The sequence below is a fragment of the Agelaius tricolor genome, unplaced genomic scaffold, assembly GCF_023055355.1.
Source record: "Agelaius tricolor isolate 1412-34295 unplaced genomic scaffold, bAgeTri1.0.p SCAF_1, whole genome shotgun sequence".
In the NCBI taxonomy this organism is placed as follows: Eukaryota; Metazoa; Chordata; class Aves; order Passeriformes; family Icteridae; genus Agelaius; species Agelaius tricolor.
Window position 1 is genome coordinate 70,387,625 of NW_027269261.1, and position 18,072 is coordinate 70,405,696.

The following is an 18,072-nucleotide window of genomic DNA, read 5'->3' on the forward strand; positions in this document are numbered from 1 at the left end:
GCTCTTTCGTTTTCCTAGATTAAAGACTGGTCTTCTAACAGAAATGTTTTCCTTGTGCAGATTCTATTAATAGGCAGCTTGCTAATGGTCTGACCTTTGTCATGGATAATTTCCTTGGGGCATTTTAACTCTAGTAATTCTTGTAGCTTTTTTTTAGAGGTGTTCCCAAGCTTTTAGCATCGTTTAGAGAAGTTAAATCAAAAACTACAATAACATATTTTCATAGCAGTGTGTCTCACCAAGCAGTACTATTATTATTATTGTTATTATTGATATTTTATTGTTTATTTATCTAGTAATTACATACACTCACTTGTATCTTTTGATACACCAGAACAGCAGGTTTCTACATGATGCATGCCAACTGGTTCATTACAAACTTTGAACACTGCATTTCTGACAATTTTACATTCAGTGTACAGATCAAATATTCTGCACTTTTCTTAACATTTTTGCTTTTTCTTTCAGCCAAAACCCCAAAAAACAAAACAAAACAAAAAAACAAAAACAAAACAAAAACAAACAAAAAACCCAAAAACCAAAAAAAACCCCAAAAACCCCCAAAACCCCCAAAAAACTAAAGCTTTAGGAAGATGCACATACACTTTTCAGCTCAGCACACTGTCAGAAATCATACTGTAGGGAAAGAGTGACCTTCTGTTATTCACCTTTATCAGCAGGGAAATTCCTTCAGAGTTGTCAGAATATTTATCCTAGAATTGCTACTTCCTTCTTGGAAATAGAAGCAAATTCAGAGAGAATGACTGATCAGTTACGAATATGCAAGTACACATACAAAATACTGGAGAAGAATCTTGTATTTTTTTGTTCTTTAATGATCAATTACATTACTGATCAATTTCCTTTTTAAAATTGTCCTAGGCACTATTACAATGTTGGGCTACACTGAGGAGGAATCCAACTGAAAATATGTACTAGTACATGTAGGAGAAAAGAACCACATTATCAATGCAAGTTCTTTGTAGGGTTACCTTGACAAGCATTTCAGGACAAGCAGTGGCATAAACAGAACTCAATCTCCTTTCCATACAGAGTTTCTTTCTTCTCCCACACTGCTGCCTCAATATTTGGGATCAAGGAAGCATTTGTATGGCTGTTCAACAAACTAGACAGGAAAGCAATGCAGATAATAACCAGGAAAGGACTGGGGTTCTTTTTTTAAGCTTCATGGTTATTGGAAGCTGGGTCAGTTCTCTGACACGATGTATGGTGCTGTCACACAAACAGCTGTCCTCAGCCCAAATGAGGGATGACACAGAGAAAAAGTGAGTAACCAAAACACAAAGAACACTTGGGACAGCACTGGATAACCATTTATTCAGAAGCAAGCAGTAGACACAGGAACACACCACTGCCCCCAGTACAACATTAATAAAAAAGCCCTTTGGAATCTCAGAAGAGTGCGATGGCACTGAACAGAGCATCAATAACACTCTCAAAGTATTTAAAAGGCAAATGTGTACCTGACTAAACACAGGTGCAGCACTACACTATGTAAGGAAGAGCCTGAGGTTGCTTTTGGGCACTACATGACTTATGTTCTATGACTGACTGAAACAGACAGATGGTGGGTTCCTGGAGCTCATCACAGAGTTATCCATAAAGCAGCCAAAACACCAGCCAGGAAGAGCAGGCATCACCACATGCAGATAAGCCTTTGCCTAATCAATAAAGCCAGAAACACAGTAGGAAAATTCCCTGCAGTTAAAGGCCTCACCTGTGACAACCTTCCCCACAGCAGCACTCCCAAGAGCAAAAAGGACATTCAACAGCCCTGAAACAAGGTTTTTTCTTTGGGGGAGACAAGAGCAAGTCTCACATGCAAAAGCCTGCTGGCTCACAGAAGACAATAAGCTGATTTGGGAGCTGCTAACTGGTAGATGCATTTGGTAAGGAAGCTGGGCACCCAGACATTTATCAGTGAACCTGATAAATGTGGACAAGTCCTTACAGAGGATGACAAGGCAACATCTCTTAATTCAATAAATTGTTTCTGACAAACTGATTGCTAAATCAACCAGGTAAAAAGCAGTGTGCAAATTATAATTGAAAATAAGTGCAGTTCTTCTAGCTGATGCAAGAGATGCAAAAATAATAACAAATCTTTTCAAATGTATCAGGACTGGGAAGTTTGCCAGAATCTGAAGAACTAATTGATGATCAGGATAAAATAGGAGCACTGAGAGAAGAAAATGTAATTGCAGAGAAGCTAAATGAGTTCTTTGCATTGATTCATGCCCACTCTAGAAGCAACTGGGAGATCTCAATGAGACAGCATTCTCCAGGGAAGGCTCATCAGAGCCATCTGTCCAAAACTGAAGCAATCACAAACAACTTTAAGGAACAAACTGACAAAACAAAGAGTAACCAATCACTAGGACTTGATAATTATCCAACAGTTCTAAAAGAACTAATTAATTAAATAGCTTAATTACTAACAGCACTATAGCACTATGCAACCTCCTACAACTGTAACAAACATGAAAAGATTCCAAGTGAGAATAAAGTCTGGTGTCTGGACCAGATAAATTAGAAGAGACCACAAAAAAAAAAAAAAAAAAGAACAAAAAAATGAGTGGACACAATCAGCTTTAAGACTTCTAATTTCTTACTTATGCATTTACTGGGTTCTTTGAAGGGATTAACAAACATGCATAAAAAAGACCCATCTGATATCACCCATGTGACTTTCCAGGAGACTTTTAACAAAGTCACTCACCAAAATCCTAGTGAAACTAAGGAGTCATGCTGTAAGGGAGAATGTCCTGGTATAGATAAATGACTAGAGGATGTAAGAGTAAATTGGCAGTTTCTGCAGTGGTGGAAGATGACCAGTGGAATTCCCAAGGTCTTGTGCTGGGATCTGTTGTATTCAATTTGTCCATAAACACAGAAAATGGGCAGCAGCAGTGATATGGAAGAATGTACTGATTTCACCATGATATTCAAAGTACATAAGATGAAGGTTGACTGAAAAGCTGAAAAAGAATTGTAGTCAGTTGGTAATAAAATGGCAGATGAAATTTAAATGCATTAATTTACACATTAAAGGATCTATGGGAAAGAACAAGGCAAACATATCTTCCTGTAAAAAATTACAGCCTTTAAACCAACCATATCCACCTACAGAGCAATCTCAGAGTTAATGACAGAGTTTAATGACCACAGACCAAGAAAGCAAATAAAGTATTGGGAATTATTGGGAAATAAATTTATGCAGGCACATATATCTATGATACAGCCACATCTTAAGTGCTGTGTTCTGGTTTCCTCCTTTCAAAAAAAGAGACAGGAATCAGGATTGGAAAAATGTTATGAGAAAAGCAACGTGGATACACCATGGCATGGAACAGTCTCTCTATCAGAAAGGGCTATGTAAGCAAGGATTCCTCAGCATGGAAAAGAGGTAACTTGAAGAGAGTAGGTTAAACACTTAGAAAATCGAGGGAGGTGTGAAATGAACAGTGGGCTTCACCACATTTGCAATACAAGAACCAGAAGGCATCAAATAAAGACAGTAAAGGCAAAATTCAAAATAGGCAAAAGGAATTGTTTGCTATGCAACTCCTTGTCAATGGATCTATAACACATTAAAAGTTTATATGGGGTAGGAGAGAGACTGTAGAATTTCATAGAAAAGAACTCAGCTGAGGTTTATTTCATACACAGCTGGCTGAGGGTGTTTCCAAACTGGAAAGAGTTGGGGGTTTGGTAAGTACACACAGGAAGTATCATAAAAGCCTGCTCCATTTTTACTGTTCTCCAGACATCTGAATCTCACCATTGCTGAGTATCAAGAGCAGACTGGATGAACTGCTCATGTGATCCAATGTAATTATCATTTTGCTGAATAGGCAATTACTACATCCAGTGATGTCAGATTCTTAAAAAAATGCTTCCCAATTTCAAAATTAGGAACACTAAAGTGTAAGGGGATCTTTCTATACAACAGGCATAAGATTGCTCCTATACAAATTTTAGTATCACACCCTGTGTTTGTGCTCTTAGGATTGAAAACAGACTCCTAACTGATAAAACATTACACAGAAGCTGGCAGGGCCCCAAAATGTCACCTAAGCTCAGGTAGTGCCTGACTTATTGACAGAAGCTACTGTCCTATTTAGGCAATGTCTCTGTTCCAAAAGCACAGCCTGCTTGTGACTTGTGACATTAACCACAGCTTGAGAAAGTCACTCTTGATGCAGTTTATCTGGAAAGCTTAGAGATGATAATGATGTGGGGAAGTGGAACAGAACCCTGCTAGAAGATCTCTTGAGATGGGCAAAAGTCTACAATGCTGACTAGAAGCAGAATCATTCAAAGCTTATCCTGTAAGACAGAGGAATTACACAAACATTTCTGACAGTTTTGACAGCATGTGGCAACCACCAAGGATTTTTTTTGTTACTCCACACAAGTAAGCTCCAAAGCCAACCATGAATGCATACTTCAGATGTGTGTAAAAGCCCAATTGACTTCCCCAGTCCTGCCCTGAAGATTCAGCTTTTCCAGCCTTCTGTATTCCCCACCTAAGACTATGACAAGTCTTTATTATCAAGACTTGTCTTGACCAACTGAATTTCCCCAAAAGTCTGCCTCCTTCACCCAAGAGAGAAAATGAGCTGACACAAAAAAGGGAAAAGAGTTATAACTGCAGTGTGGAGCAAAGAACAGAGACTATTTGGGTTGCAACTGTGGAATTCAGTGTGTGGTGTGGGTGCAAGTCATTGAGCCTATTTCCAATGCTCCCATTTTTACTTTCACAGTACTTAATAATTATCTTTAAAGTCACAATTATGACAGCCCTTGATAAAGTCTGAATGCCAGTCTTCCTCTATTTCTTCCCCTGTGTTTCTTGCTGCTATGACTGCCAGTAAAAAGCCTGATCCCACTAAATCTGCAACCCGAGAACAGAAAAACACACACACACACACTTCCTTTCTTCACATATCACTTTTTAGTCTTGAAGATTCTTAATGCTTTTATAATGATGATTTTTCCTTCTCTTTGATTCTTCCCACAGCAGACAATTTTACTCACACTGCTGTTACTTCATTTATTTTCAACACATACCAGCTCATACTGTAACTCATTAGCTGTCAGCATTTAAAAAAAAAAGATTAGCAGTGCCAACTACACCTCAGGAAAAACATTTGCACTCCACACAGCTCAAGTGTTTATTACATACTACAGAAAAAGTGATGCATTACATTATCTATGTTCTTTTTGTTTCTGCAGGGCTTCACTAAGCTGACAACTGACAATTGCATGCTTGTTTCAAAACTGCAGTAAGACATAATTATTCTGAAGACACTGCATATATAATCAACACAATGTAATAGTGGTTTTTTCTATACAAAACACAAGCTACTTCTTTACTCATTTGTATTTTGATGAAACAACTGACAATTTAACACAAAATGCAATGCTAACCTTGTGAAGAAAGATGTATTTTAGGACCACTTAATAGCCAAAAGAGAAGCTAAATTATGAATACTAAATAATAATAATTTGAGGTAGATATGAACCTACAATTCATTATGACACAAAGCTATTATCTCAGGAACCTAGAAAAGCTACCCTTAAAATGACAGATTAAGTTTAGGAGAAAGGCGTTACTTAATTAAAGATCCTTAATCTCGGTTCCATAATTTCTTGAGTTTTTAATTCAATGGTCATAAGGAAGAACAACTATAAATCTAGGAAAATATAATGCCTTTGACATTTTTCATGTTATTTACATAGCATTTACATAGTATTTTACTAAAGTGTCTCTGAACATTAAGCTATGCAAGAGCAGTCTGAACCTAGAAATACTCAGATATGCTACAGCAGATATTTAGAAGAGAAACAACTTAATCTTTGTTCCTCTTCCATGTGCATTATCATAGAAAACAGGGATGCTGGTAAACAGGAAAGGAACAAATTATTTTTGTATTTGGCAGGAGAAAGAATATTGTTCAGTATAGCAAATCCAGCAACCTTCATTAACTCCCTTCAATGATAGCAACCCAAAAGACCTCCTTCCAACAAATCCCCAAGAATTACTAACCCTGGGATAAACTGAATAGGATAACTAAATTATCTCAAACTAGTTTAGATGCTGACCAGCCAAGAAAGTTCCTTACTTTTAAGACGGATCTTAATGTAATTTAATATTCTCTGTTTTGAAACCTTGTTCCACATTTGAACATCTATGCTTCAGATAAAAATTATTTTCTTCTTAAAACTTACCTGGCAATAGGGCTGAGTAATTTGCCCTACATAGGGCACTCCAATCTTACCAATGCATCAATCCATAAGACTGGGATCCTGCACCGAGCTCTGAGTTTTATCTTCAGTAAATGTAAGAAAGATCACTGTGATACAGCAGGACAAGAGAGCAACACCCTTGGAGTTCTAATAAAGTTGGCAGCAACTATACTCAGAATTTTACTTCATGATACAAGACATTTTGACAAAGTCAAAACATTTATTTCTACATGAACATCCCAAATGCAGTACTGCAGGTATGTGGTTTTCTCTGGTAAAGGAGAGATACATTTTGTTATTTTATGCAGTTAGAGAGTATGGGAAGATGACTAAGGTTAAGAAGATAATGGTATGGAAGTCACAGGGAAAAAAACAGTTGTACTCCCTGGATGAAACATGGTCAGCATATCTGACCTCCCACACACTAAGGGGGACCCAACGGAGGGTGGAGCAGAGTGGAGACACCATGGCCAGCCACTGTGTTGAAACCCTTGCAGAGGAGGGAACTCAGTGGTACCTTCTAGTTGAAGGTAGCCCCATAGCAGCTGAAAACCAAGGGAGATAAAGGAAAATGTCCTGCTCTTGAATCAGCAACTGTTGTGAAATCATTCTACTTGGACTAATGCATGTCCCCATCCCAAGGTTATCTCGGGTACTAACCTGAGATATCCACCCCCCAGTACAACCACCTCTCACTGACTAAGAGGTATGACCAAAGCCACTCAAGTTCCACCTAAACATAAAGAAATAGTATAAAAATGAGTTAAGAATAGGGAGAAATGGGTTTACAGTTACTCCACTGTAACTTCTGGGATTAGTCGACAAGCTGAATCTGTCTTCTCCCTCGTAGGGACGCCTACTGTGTAAGAAACGTGATCTCTACATGCTGAATGATTGTCTCAGACCAGCTATTATTATTATTATTATCATTAATATTATTATTATATTATAGAGCTTGTTAGTACATTGCTTTAAATTAGTATATTGATTTGAGTATGTTTTTTGCAGTCTGTTACTACCACTGGCAAGTCTCAAACCTTAACCTTTCACAATTCTATTAATGGAGAGTGTCAGTCTGCAAACTGTTAATGCGAGTCCTCCAAGGGCACTGCCCTCTGCCCACAGCGGGTAAAGGAGGAGGAGGTTCCTCTGCCAGGTATGTGACACTGAATAAATCAGTGGAACAGATCCAGTGGGACTGCCTAGTGAAGGGTCTCATAATGGGATACTGATAGATTGGTTGGGCACAAGGGTCACAGCTTTCCTGGGGCTCTGACAGACTAATTAAACACAAAGGGGTTGAGCAAATTTCCCCATTTTACATGACAGCAAGGAGCATATTTTCCTCTGCTTTCACATTGCTTAGCTCTAAAAAAGTCACACTTCTTTTGCAGCTGAGGAGGACAGGAGGAAGCCCAGCAATTTCCAACAATTAAATAGTCAAATAGATTTTTGCTTTGAAAAATATTTCTTAAAACTAGGAAAAAAATAGGTACTCAAAGGACTGATTCTACACATGGATAGACAAGTTAATCAACTGTCCACTGTATTGCTTTGAATTTCTAATCTAAATTATTTCATCACAATTATTTACTATTTAGAAATGCTGTCAACCATTTAAAATTTTTATTTGGTAAATGCATAAAAGTAGGACACTGAAAACAAGCTGATACACAATAATACACAGACACATCAGAGGATTAATATATAAAAATCAAGAGATGAAAAACTGACCTGCTGCTTCTGGTATTTGTTTAGCAGGGCTAAAAATACAATGTAACATCTGGAGCAGTCTGCTAAAGCTGCACAGAAGTCATTGTAGGTAGAAAGTTTGCTATAAAGAAAAAAAAAATAGAAATTAAAAAAAGAACTTTTTTCCACAAAACATTTTTTAGAAAGTCACTTTTGATTCTCAGAGCTGTATTTTCCAACAAATGAAGTGAATGCCAATACTCTGACTTCTAGCAGAGGCATGTGCAGTTATATAAGAGCACAACAGAAGCCCAGCTATCCTTGGCACAGTGCATTACTGGAAGAAGCAAACATAAGGAGCTTTCCAACCTGCTTGCCATATGGGCACAGTATGCTAACACCAGCGCTTCTCAGTGCTAAAGGGGAGAACTGGAATTTCAAGATGATGTGTGAAGTCAGACGAGAGGAAACGAGGGGTCCCTTCCTAGTGCACATCTAGTAGAGCCCAGCAACAGCACTAAGAGACACATCTCTCACCAGCAAATACAGAGACTGTGCCTCTTTGCAGGCAGGATTTATCTCTGCACATTTCCAAACAGCTGCTCCTACACTGCTCACTCTGCCCATTGCCATGCTTTGGTCACACCATAAAAATGCAGTAACAGAACAAGCTAGGATAACATCTTCTCATGTAGTCAAAACCACAAAAGATCTGTGTTGATGCTCAATTACAACTTCTTACAGGAAGATTTACAGTCTTATTGAATGAATAATCTGAATAGATTGAACACATTCTCTATGAAGAAGCTGCCTAAAGTTGATTGAGAGATTAATCATTCTGTATTACTAGAAGACAAAACAAAATTAAAATCTGAGCTCTTTCCTGCATAGTGTGTGTATATATATATATATGTATATATATTTTTATATTTTTTTTTGCTACTGCAATTTCCAGGAAGCTAATTAAATTGATTTCTATGGCTAATTTGTATTCTTGGATCATGTAGTTCTAATCTTGAGGAAAAAAATTGAAGCAGCAGGAAACTTTAAGTAAGGTATTTTTTCTCCATATTGAATTCTATAACAAGTAAATGTCCTTATCAGAATTACAGTATAAGTATCAATTACACTTAATTACAAACTCATTATCCCACTTTTCATGGCATTTTCCAAGTAAAAGAAATGCTCCCTCCTCAGAAGAAGTAAATATGCTCAAAGTGCTATAATCATTGCAAGAGCTCATTTTTAGGAACAAAACTATAGAGACAGATGTGAACAAGGTAGCATGGAATTGAGGAAGCCATTCACATGCCTTAGGGATAGCACAAAGAGCAAAGGAGCACATTTGCCTGCTTTCAGCTGTGGGGAGGAAGGAGTACCAGCCTCTTATGTTGCCACTGTTCAAAGCACAACTCAGCCTCATCCAGAGAGGAGAACATGAGGGATAATTTGGAGCACCTGAACAGCAGAAGCCCATAACAAAATCTCATTGAATATGGAGCCACAGGCAACATGACTCAGTGCAGTAACAAAGCAGCAATGGCAAATACTTCATCCAGCACATAATTCATAAATTGCATTTATAATCCCATTATTCCTGAAATTACCAACAGCCGATTTCACAACTTCTTCCAAATCCTTACATTGTTTGCAAGGCAATGCTTGGTAACTGGAAGACTTTTGACTGAGCAACTATTCAGACTACCAAATGATCTTTGTGCTGACTAATTCACACTGATCTCCCTCTAAAAAGCACTACTTGGGAAGCAGCCGTCGGCTGCTCATAAAACTGAGATTCTTTCAGCACTTCCATCTGCATACTCAAGCCCTGATCCCTGGGATTAATCTCCTCAAACACTCTGTAATTGCTCAAAACAATGAACACTGGTCACATTTTCCCTCTTGTGTATTTTATTTCACAATACACAGTTCCTTGTGTAATTTCTCTCATTAATTTTTTTTTCAAACATGGCCTAAACCAGGATTAATAAATACCTAATAATTGGTGCAGCTTTAAAACACAAGAAACGGCACTTTAAAAAAACTCAATCAGGATCGGTGGGATCAAAGAATGACACAATACAACAAAATATTTTTCATGGGGATGATGAATCCAAGTCTGTATGGCTACAATTACACAATTCCGTAAGCAATAATAGAGACACAATTAACATACAATATCATTAAAAGATATCGTCATTAAAAGAGCTTTTTAAAAAAGAGTTCAGTAAGTAAATCTTCCAATTTCAGCGCTTGGTCCTGCCTCCGTCGAGGGAGGGGGACGTGGCAGCACACAGCACTGCGTTCTCACGTACCTGAGGACGCTGACAATCCAGATGCTCACGTCCTTGTCGCTGCTGCGCTGCTCCAGCGCCACGCAGAGCTGGGGGATGGCAGCGCTGGGGCTGAGCTGGCGGCGCGCCGGGGCGCAGTTGGCCAGGATCCGCAGGGTGGCCGTCAGCTGCACACGGGGGTGGGACACTCATTAACCACCGCTGGCACAGCACGGCTCAGGTCTCAGTGACAGCACCTAGAGCAGCCTGCGTGCCTGTTAACATTCTGCAGCTAGGTATAAACCAATAAATAACACAGGAAACGTGCAGGCGGCAAGATGGTGGGTTTGGGATAACCGAAAATGCAAGATTGACACTGGTCCTTGCCTGCATGTAACCTCCTTCTATGAGGACACATGATCTTTCATGCTTTAAAATCCTGCATGTATACAGCCATGTACCAAGTGAAATGCTGTGGATGTTTAAAGTAATTTTTTGCGTAATTCTTCAATAAATCTTTATATTTAAATCTTGAAAATATAATATATACTTTGATGATAACTGCAAACGGCAAACTAAAATGAATTGCTTTTAAAACACAATCAGATTTATTCCAATTAAAAAATTAAAAGTTAATCATGATAAAAGAAATCCACTGTATGAACAAAATAAAAATGAAAAGCTTAAGTGCTCAGGTCTATTTGAAGAAACCAAAATATTTTCAGATGATACTGTTCTATTTCAAGGAACTTAAAGCATAATCTAACTCTGGCAGATGAACAAATGTATCACCTATTGCATATTTTGAAATATTCTGATTCTCTTCCAAGGCAAGAGCATTCAAATGACAAGGTCAGACAGGCCATGACATTTAAGTTAATTTTGATCTAATCCAGAATTTACTACAAAATGAATATGAAGTCATTCAATCTTATGTGGATATGGGAATTCTTCAAAGTTTTCTTATTCAGAGTGAAGTTATTAACTTCAATTTGGTTTTGAATGGAGTTTGATAAGGCACAAAAACTATCTGTTCAAATTGTTTCTTATCACAAAAAACTCTGGAAATTAAGCAATTTATCACTAAATTGGATTGCTTATCCAATGATATGTAATTGCTAATTTTAAAGAAAAACTCTTGACAAAGAGCAGGTTAAGATGTTGTGTTCCAGCTTTTGCACATAGGACTCTATGCATATTCTGTCCATTCTCCAGCAGCTTCCAGATCTGCTGTCCTACTTCAACAAATTTGACAGCAGACAACAAATCTTCAGCAAACCCATGATGCTCTGTAATGGAGCAACTGGAGGTGCAACATGTCAAAATGAAGAAGCAAGGCATAGAGGGAAAAAATATGTGGTCATGTAGTATGTGAATGGATTTAACTTCAGCACTAAAAATGCAATTTTTACTATATTCATAATACAGAGAATCTGAACCTACAGAAACCATTTGCTTCATATCACTCATATTTTAAGAAGACATCTCGGACTTTTTATTATTTTAACTGAACAACTGCAAAAAAAATTTCCAGATGCATATTCCTTCTCAAGTCATGATGCTTCAAAAATCAACACAATACTGGTGATACATTTTAATAAATATATTCTGATCAAATAGTTTGCTTTTCAAAAGTTGTGTTAGAAAAATTCTTGTCACATGGAATAGAGACAGGTGACTCCATTTAGTGCTTACATACAAGATGTTCACAGTCAGCCTAGGATGATATGTTTTGAATTCTAGCTAAGCTTCAATTGACACAATAAAGAAAATTAAGGATAAGCCACATATTAGAAGTGTTGTTCAAACGCAGACAAGAGCTTTCACTGCAGCAAAGAGACTTACATATTGGATAATGGGGAAAAAAAAATCAATAGATGATGGTACAGAGGTCTCCAAAAAGAGAGTAAGATTTTCCAATGCTTGATACAGTTAGATGGTTCAAAATCCTCAAGCAGTAAATTCTATCAAGAGCAACCTTCAGACAAAGACAGATTGGAAAAGAAAAGCAATGCAAAATAATATATACACTTAAATGTGCAAGAAAACAGCATTTGGCACTTCACAGAAGTATATATCCATAAAACACAGTTAATGTGCAACTGAAACTTGAAGAGTTTGAAAAATAATAGAAGCTAGCCAGACAGCAGCTCAATTCTAGAAATATTGTGATTGCTTCAAGCAGACTCCATGTTTCAGGGAGAAATACATAACAATTATCTTTAGCAACCCCCACCAGTCCTAATCCTTACGTTGCCATATGAAAGATCAAATTCACCCAAACAGAAAATTTAACTGCTGACAAATGCTATTTTTAAAGGAGAAGACATTTAAGTACTTTTCAATTAAGGAACAGGGAATACTTATCAAGTCTTGACAGTGACACTTTAAAAATCTTGGGTTTTGAGTAAGCATTACTGTACTTTGTATAAATATTAACAGACTGTTAGGTTAAGCAACATAAAATTAATCAAAGTTGACCCTGATTTCATGCCCTCTATTAAGGGAAAAAAATAATACTAACATTTTTATTCTGGTATTCTATGACTTCTGCAAAAAAAGCATTGTGGAAGAATGAAGAAACCAGATAGGGACTTTATTCCCAGAAAAAGGATCTAGCAAGATTATGTATAACACTGCCATCTGGTGATTGTGCAATTATACAGTTAAAGAATGAAAAGCTGGTCCCAACTAAATGGGATACTTCAGTTACCAAGGTTAAGAGATAGCAGAGCATCCTTCAGAGACCACTGTGACTATTTAAAGTGTTTTTCTGTTCCAATATAGTTTGCTTTCTATAACTGAAGGCATTCTTTCTGTACATCACTGGCTATTTGATCTGTTGCTACAAGATGCAGTATGTTATGAAAACTTTATTCTGAAGACATGGATCACAGAAGAAACTTTCTTCAACCATCCCTAAAACAGAACTGCCCGTTTATCTGTCTGTGATGACTGATCAATTAACTCACATGAAGGAAGTAGTGCACATGGATTTGTTGAAGGAATCAATATGAGAAAGTCACACAGGAATTCCATAGAAGTAGGAATCACTATTTTTCTCACAAGAGGAAGAAAACTGAAGTATCTGTACTATTATAGAAGAGAACACAAACAAGTGAAAGAGCAATCTCACTAAGAGACAGCTGTCAGTACTGACTTCTTCACAAAACACTCAAGAAATTCTTAGAAACAGACAGTCTATTCAAACAGTACAAAAGCAGTTTTGCTATACTTCCATTTGTACTGGAAAAAGCAGAGATACGAGGGATATTTTAAAGAAAGCATAAAATACAACATTTTCCTTCTAGGTATTTGCAAACTAAAGCCTTGATTTAAAAAAACCTAAATTTATCCCAGGCAAACAATGGAAGAAAAACATTCCTGCAAAGTTGTGAGGAACATCAGACAGATAGTCAAAATCCTGGAAATAAACTGATTTATTAGTTTTATTACTAAGATTTAAAAAATCAGACAAAGATCACCAATAGTAATGTGATGATGTAGGCTATCTGTTTTCTCATATAATTTCAAGAATTATAAAATCCTGTGCTTATAAATTAGTAGAGAATTAAAGAAATCTGGCATAATTAGCTGACAAACCCAGTGCAAAAGCTACCTCAGAAAATTGTCCAATGTATTTTCCTATGAAGTACCTGAAAGTTTACAATTCAACCACTCGCTAAACTTTACATCAGTAACTTCCAAACAAATTCCAGGAATCTACCTGGCAAATCCTTGGTAAACACAATATCCATCCCACTGTGTTTCTAAAATACATGGGTTTAAAAAGTTTTAGGGACAAGGATTGGTTTTCATAGCCACTGTTTATCAAGGTGCTTTGTATGTGAAAACAGTTTTGAGCCTGCTGCCTTCAAAAGATTCAAGAAGTGTTTGCTTTTGCAACTACTTTTTCCTTATATCACAGTTCTTCAAAAACATTTTGTCAAAAAAACACAGCTGTATTTCCCTACACATTTTTAAAATACATTATTCTTATAATAAAAAAAAAATTTTGTAATCTCCTAGAGTATTGCAGAACCAGTTTGTATTTATTATTTCAGTTTCAAGAATTTAGATAGAGAACACATTTTTATCTGTTTACTACAGTATCCAGAATATTGTCAGCACAATAAAGTAGTAATGAGAAACTGGTTAATTAGGTATAAAAATATTTCTATTAACTTCAGAATTTCTAAAGCCTTTAAAACTGACTACACACAAACATCTGTGGTAATTACATTAGGTCCTGAACAACTTCATTTAACTTCTTAAAAATAAATCTATTGAAATATAGGTACAACTCTGTCAGTAGCACACAGGGTTAGCTTATCTCCTCTAATTAAATTTTTAATTTGCCCTTGAAGTACATACTTTTAGAAATAAAAGTAAATGCTAACCTGGACTAATAAGAGGCCCAGCTTGGAGAAATATGTGTCATGTTCTTTTATGTCATTAATCTGCTTCATCAATTCCAGAAAAATTTCAATAGCTCCTTTGCTGACCATTTTTAAACGGAGTACTTCCTTTTCAGACATGACTTTTATAGCTGCCATGCAATAGACAAGAGCTTCATGGTTTGTTTGTAGGTCTTCATTCCACAGAACCTGCAACAAATAATCTAAAAGGAAAATTATCATTTAGAAAGTTTAATATCAAAATTTATATTTTGTACAATCCAGTCATTAAAGAGATTAGCAACTGAAAAACACCCTCAGATTGAACTCTTACATTTCTAATAAGTGGGCTAGAAAAATTGGATATTTGGACTGAAACCAAGAAACAATTATTGATGAATGAGAGAATGGGCCCGACTTTTGTTCTCCTAGACTTCAAGAACCAATGTAAGCTGTAAACACATAGCAGGAATCATTGAAATTCTCAGTCAAGATTTGCAAAAGTTATTGTGTGTGCCTGGAATTTTGTGTACTTCCCACTACTTCATTAAAAATCAAATGTCTTAAAGCATCTCAAACGGAGCACTAAAAGGCACAGGGGCCTAATTCAGCTCTCACATTTGAAACCTGTTCATAGTCTTTTTAGGTTTCCTTTTCATGTAGGTGAAGTTGACATAGAAGTTTTGTTTTGTGCAACCACTGTCAGACATCTGAAATGTTAAAATTTACAGTTAACACATGGCCAAGGTATCTTTTGCAGTCAAATTGAGACATTCTAAATTTAGTGGGGTATCTTAAACAAATGAGTAATCCTAACCAACATTATACTTTTAAACTTCTAATAACTGATTCAAAGAGATATTTATTTCTCTTTATTTATTTCTCTTCATTTCCTATTCAGTTCCAGTTGAATAAAAACATCTTCCTATATCATTAAACTGAAGAGATTTAAAATTTTTTTTCTGTCTCAACTGAAGCTGTGGGAAATGGTGTGTGTGTGTATAGATATATATGAATGAAGTACACACTCTAGGTTCTTGTCCAAACTCCCACCCTCACCAATTAAATCACTTGGGTTGTGGCAATGTGAGAACTCAGTTTCAGGTTCCTGCTCTGCACAGTATCAAACAGGGTCTTGAACAGTAGTTGTCAATTCTGGGATGAAGGATTAACTTATTTCTTCTACTGGAGCTGCTGCACTGCACACAAACAGTTCACAAGGACAGAAGAGGAAAAATAAAATAAAAAAATTTAATCTATAACCCAGTGACTGTAACAGGGATCTGGGCAGTTGTGATGATAGGCCTGGGTCATGTCTACTTCTGGGACAAGGTGGGTCCAAAACACAAAGAGTGAATAAACAAATAACACCTACCAATGCTCTTTCCTTCACTAGTTTTTAAAATACAGGGAAAGAAGAGCAAGTGAAAGAAAAGTGAATGAGAATGGAAATGAGAGAAAAATGCAACTTGCTCAAATGCTGTGTATGATGCTGATCTCTACAAAACTGTACTTTTCTGTATCCAAAGTCAATCCTGTTCTGTTTCCTGTGAGTCCTTTCCTTGCCACCTGAAAGGCATGTCTTCATTTCTGACAACAACTGTGTGCTAAACTTTAAGACCATGAACACTCTCAACTATTCAAGCAAATATACACATATGCCTTAACCAATACAGATGCAATAACTGCTTGCAAGATCAAGACCTACATTAATAAAACATACTAAGGTTTTAATGAAAGGAACGACTTTCCATCAATATTGAGTATCATTTGCACACTTTCATTTTCTTAATATTTCTCATATTTTCAAGGGGTGGGTGGGTGTGCATGACACAAACACTGCTAAAAACACAAAAGATCTTAAGCCGTTACTGACAGTTCTGTAAAACCTTTGGCTCAATGTGAAGCAGCAGCTATAAGAAAATATAAAAAAAACAATGACTATTCTCAAGATCCTCGCTGATGATGGCCAATACCACAGTCAGCATTATCTCATTTCTATAAATTTGGTGCAGACACAGTTTGAATTCTATAGATAGTTTTGATAGTAAAAGGTTTTAAAATCGTAAGATTCAGGGAATTAGAAAGAAGCTAAACTTAGTGGGGCCCTGGAAAAATGTTAAAAATACACTCTGAAAATGTTAGACTTTGTGTTTGCCAGATCATGTGAAATTGCACCTGCGTAAGCAGTATATGATAAATGATATAATTGTTAGATGTGATGATTGTTTAGTAATTAAATATAATTATTGTTTAATCATAGGAAGAATCATGAGAAACTATGTTAGAAGTTTGAGGGGGACCACGAGGAGCCCATGCTTGGATGAAATCTATGTACACAATAGAACAATATAAGTTTAATAATTAACATGAAAGTTATATAACGATAGAATAGAAAAACATGTCCATCCCGAACCCATGTCAGGAGTCAGATTTGGGTTTGTACCCCTGACACCCAGAGCTCTTCAATAAAAGCACCTGCATATAATCATTCTCGTGATTATGTGTTTCTGAACGCTAACATTTTTGTTCCACAAATCTCAAGAAGGATCCACTGGAGTTTGAGAAGGTACAGAGAAGGACTTAAAGAACAACTGAATGACACAATATCTGCTCAAAGAGCTAAGAGGCTCAGATGCCCCAGTCTGGAAAAGGAGAAGACAGAGATATGTCATAAGACCGCCTTTTAAAAAATCCTGAAGGTGAAAGGTAAACTGACTGTACAAACTCTTATAAATCCTGCAAAACTACAAGCATGGGGATAAAGAAAAATGTATAGATTTAAAATAGCACACAGAGAATTTCTGGAAATTGTTCTATGACATCATAGAGGGAGACAGAATCAGAAAATCCAAAAAGGCAAACGAATGAACAAAAGACATAGAAACTAAAAAGGGATTAGGCAGGGATGCACCATCCAATGTCCCTAATAGAACAGAAAAGTTCTGGATGCTGGAGTAGTGCTGGGTAAACAGATCACAAAAACCACACAGGCTCCTGTGCTGCCCCTAAACAGCATTCCTCATCCTCATCACTGCTTAGACACAGAATACTGGACTAGACCAACCATCAGTTTGACCTAGGCAGGCAATTTTTAGTCTTTCTTCAGAATTTTTAATTCTCAAAATGTTTTTTCAAAGATAAGCAACTTTAATTGTTGAATTTCAACATCTAACTTACAGATAAGAAAGTATACATACCCAATAATGTATCATTTTGAATGATGAAATAATTGTTTTCATTCCTACAAATTTTAAATGCTAGCTTGCAAACACTAACAAGATTTTTTCCATCTACTTTCATCTGCAAAGAAATTAAAAGACATAAAATCACAACTAAGATCTGCATGCAAAAACACATCTAACATTCTACAAGTTCAGATACCATGGCATACTTGTATTCTCGCAGAGCTATTAAATTACAGCTTAAATCCTAAC

General features: G+C 36.6%; 1 protein-coding gene across 10 annotated transcripts in view; it reads right to left on the bottom strand.

Annotated features, from left to right (window-relative positions):
• ARMC2 (armadillo repeat containing 2) overlaps nucleotides 1-18,072 on the bottom strand; it is a 70,460-nt gene that overhangs the window by 24,243 nt on the left and 28,145 nt on the right. For all 10 annotated transcript variants that reach the window (XR_011681050.1, XR_011681039.1, XR_011681036.1 and 7 more), the window contains 4 exons: nucleotides 17,836-17,938; nucleotides 14,639-14,859; nucleotides 10,281-10,426; nucleotides 8,008-8,107 (listed from right to left, as the gene is read on the bottom strand). Coding sequence is in view for 7 of the 10 variants with exons in the window: in XM_071438765.1 (XP_071294866.1) it covers nucleotides 8,008-8,107; nucleotides 10,281-10,426; nucleotides 14,639-14,859; nucleotides 17,836-17,938 (570 nt within the window). In the remaining 3 variants the exon portion in view is untranslated. The remainder of the gene's footprint in view (nucleotides 1-8,007; nucleotides 8,108-10,280; nucleotides 10,427-14,638; nucleotides 14,860-17,835; nucleotides 17,939-18,072) is intronic.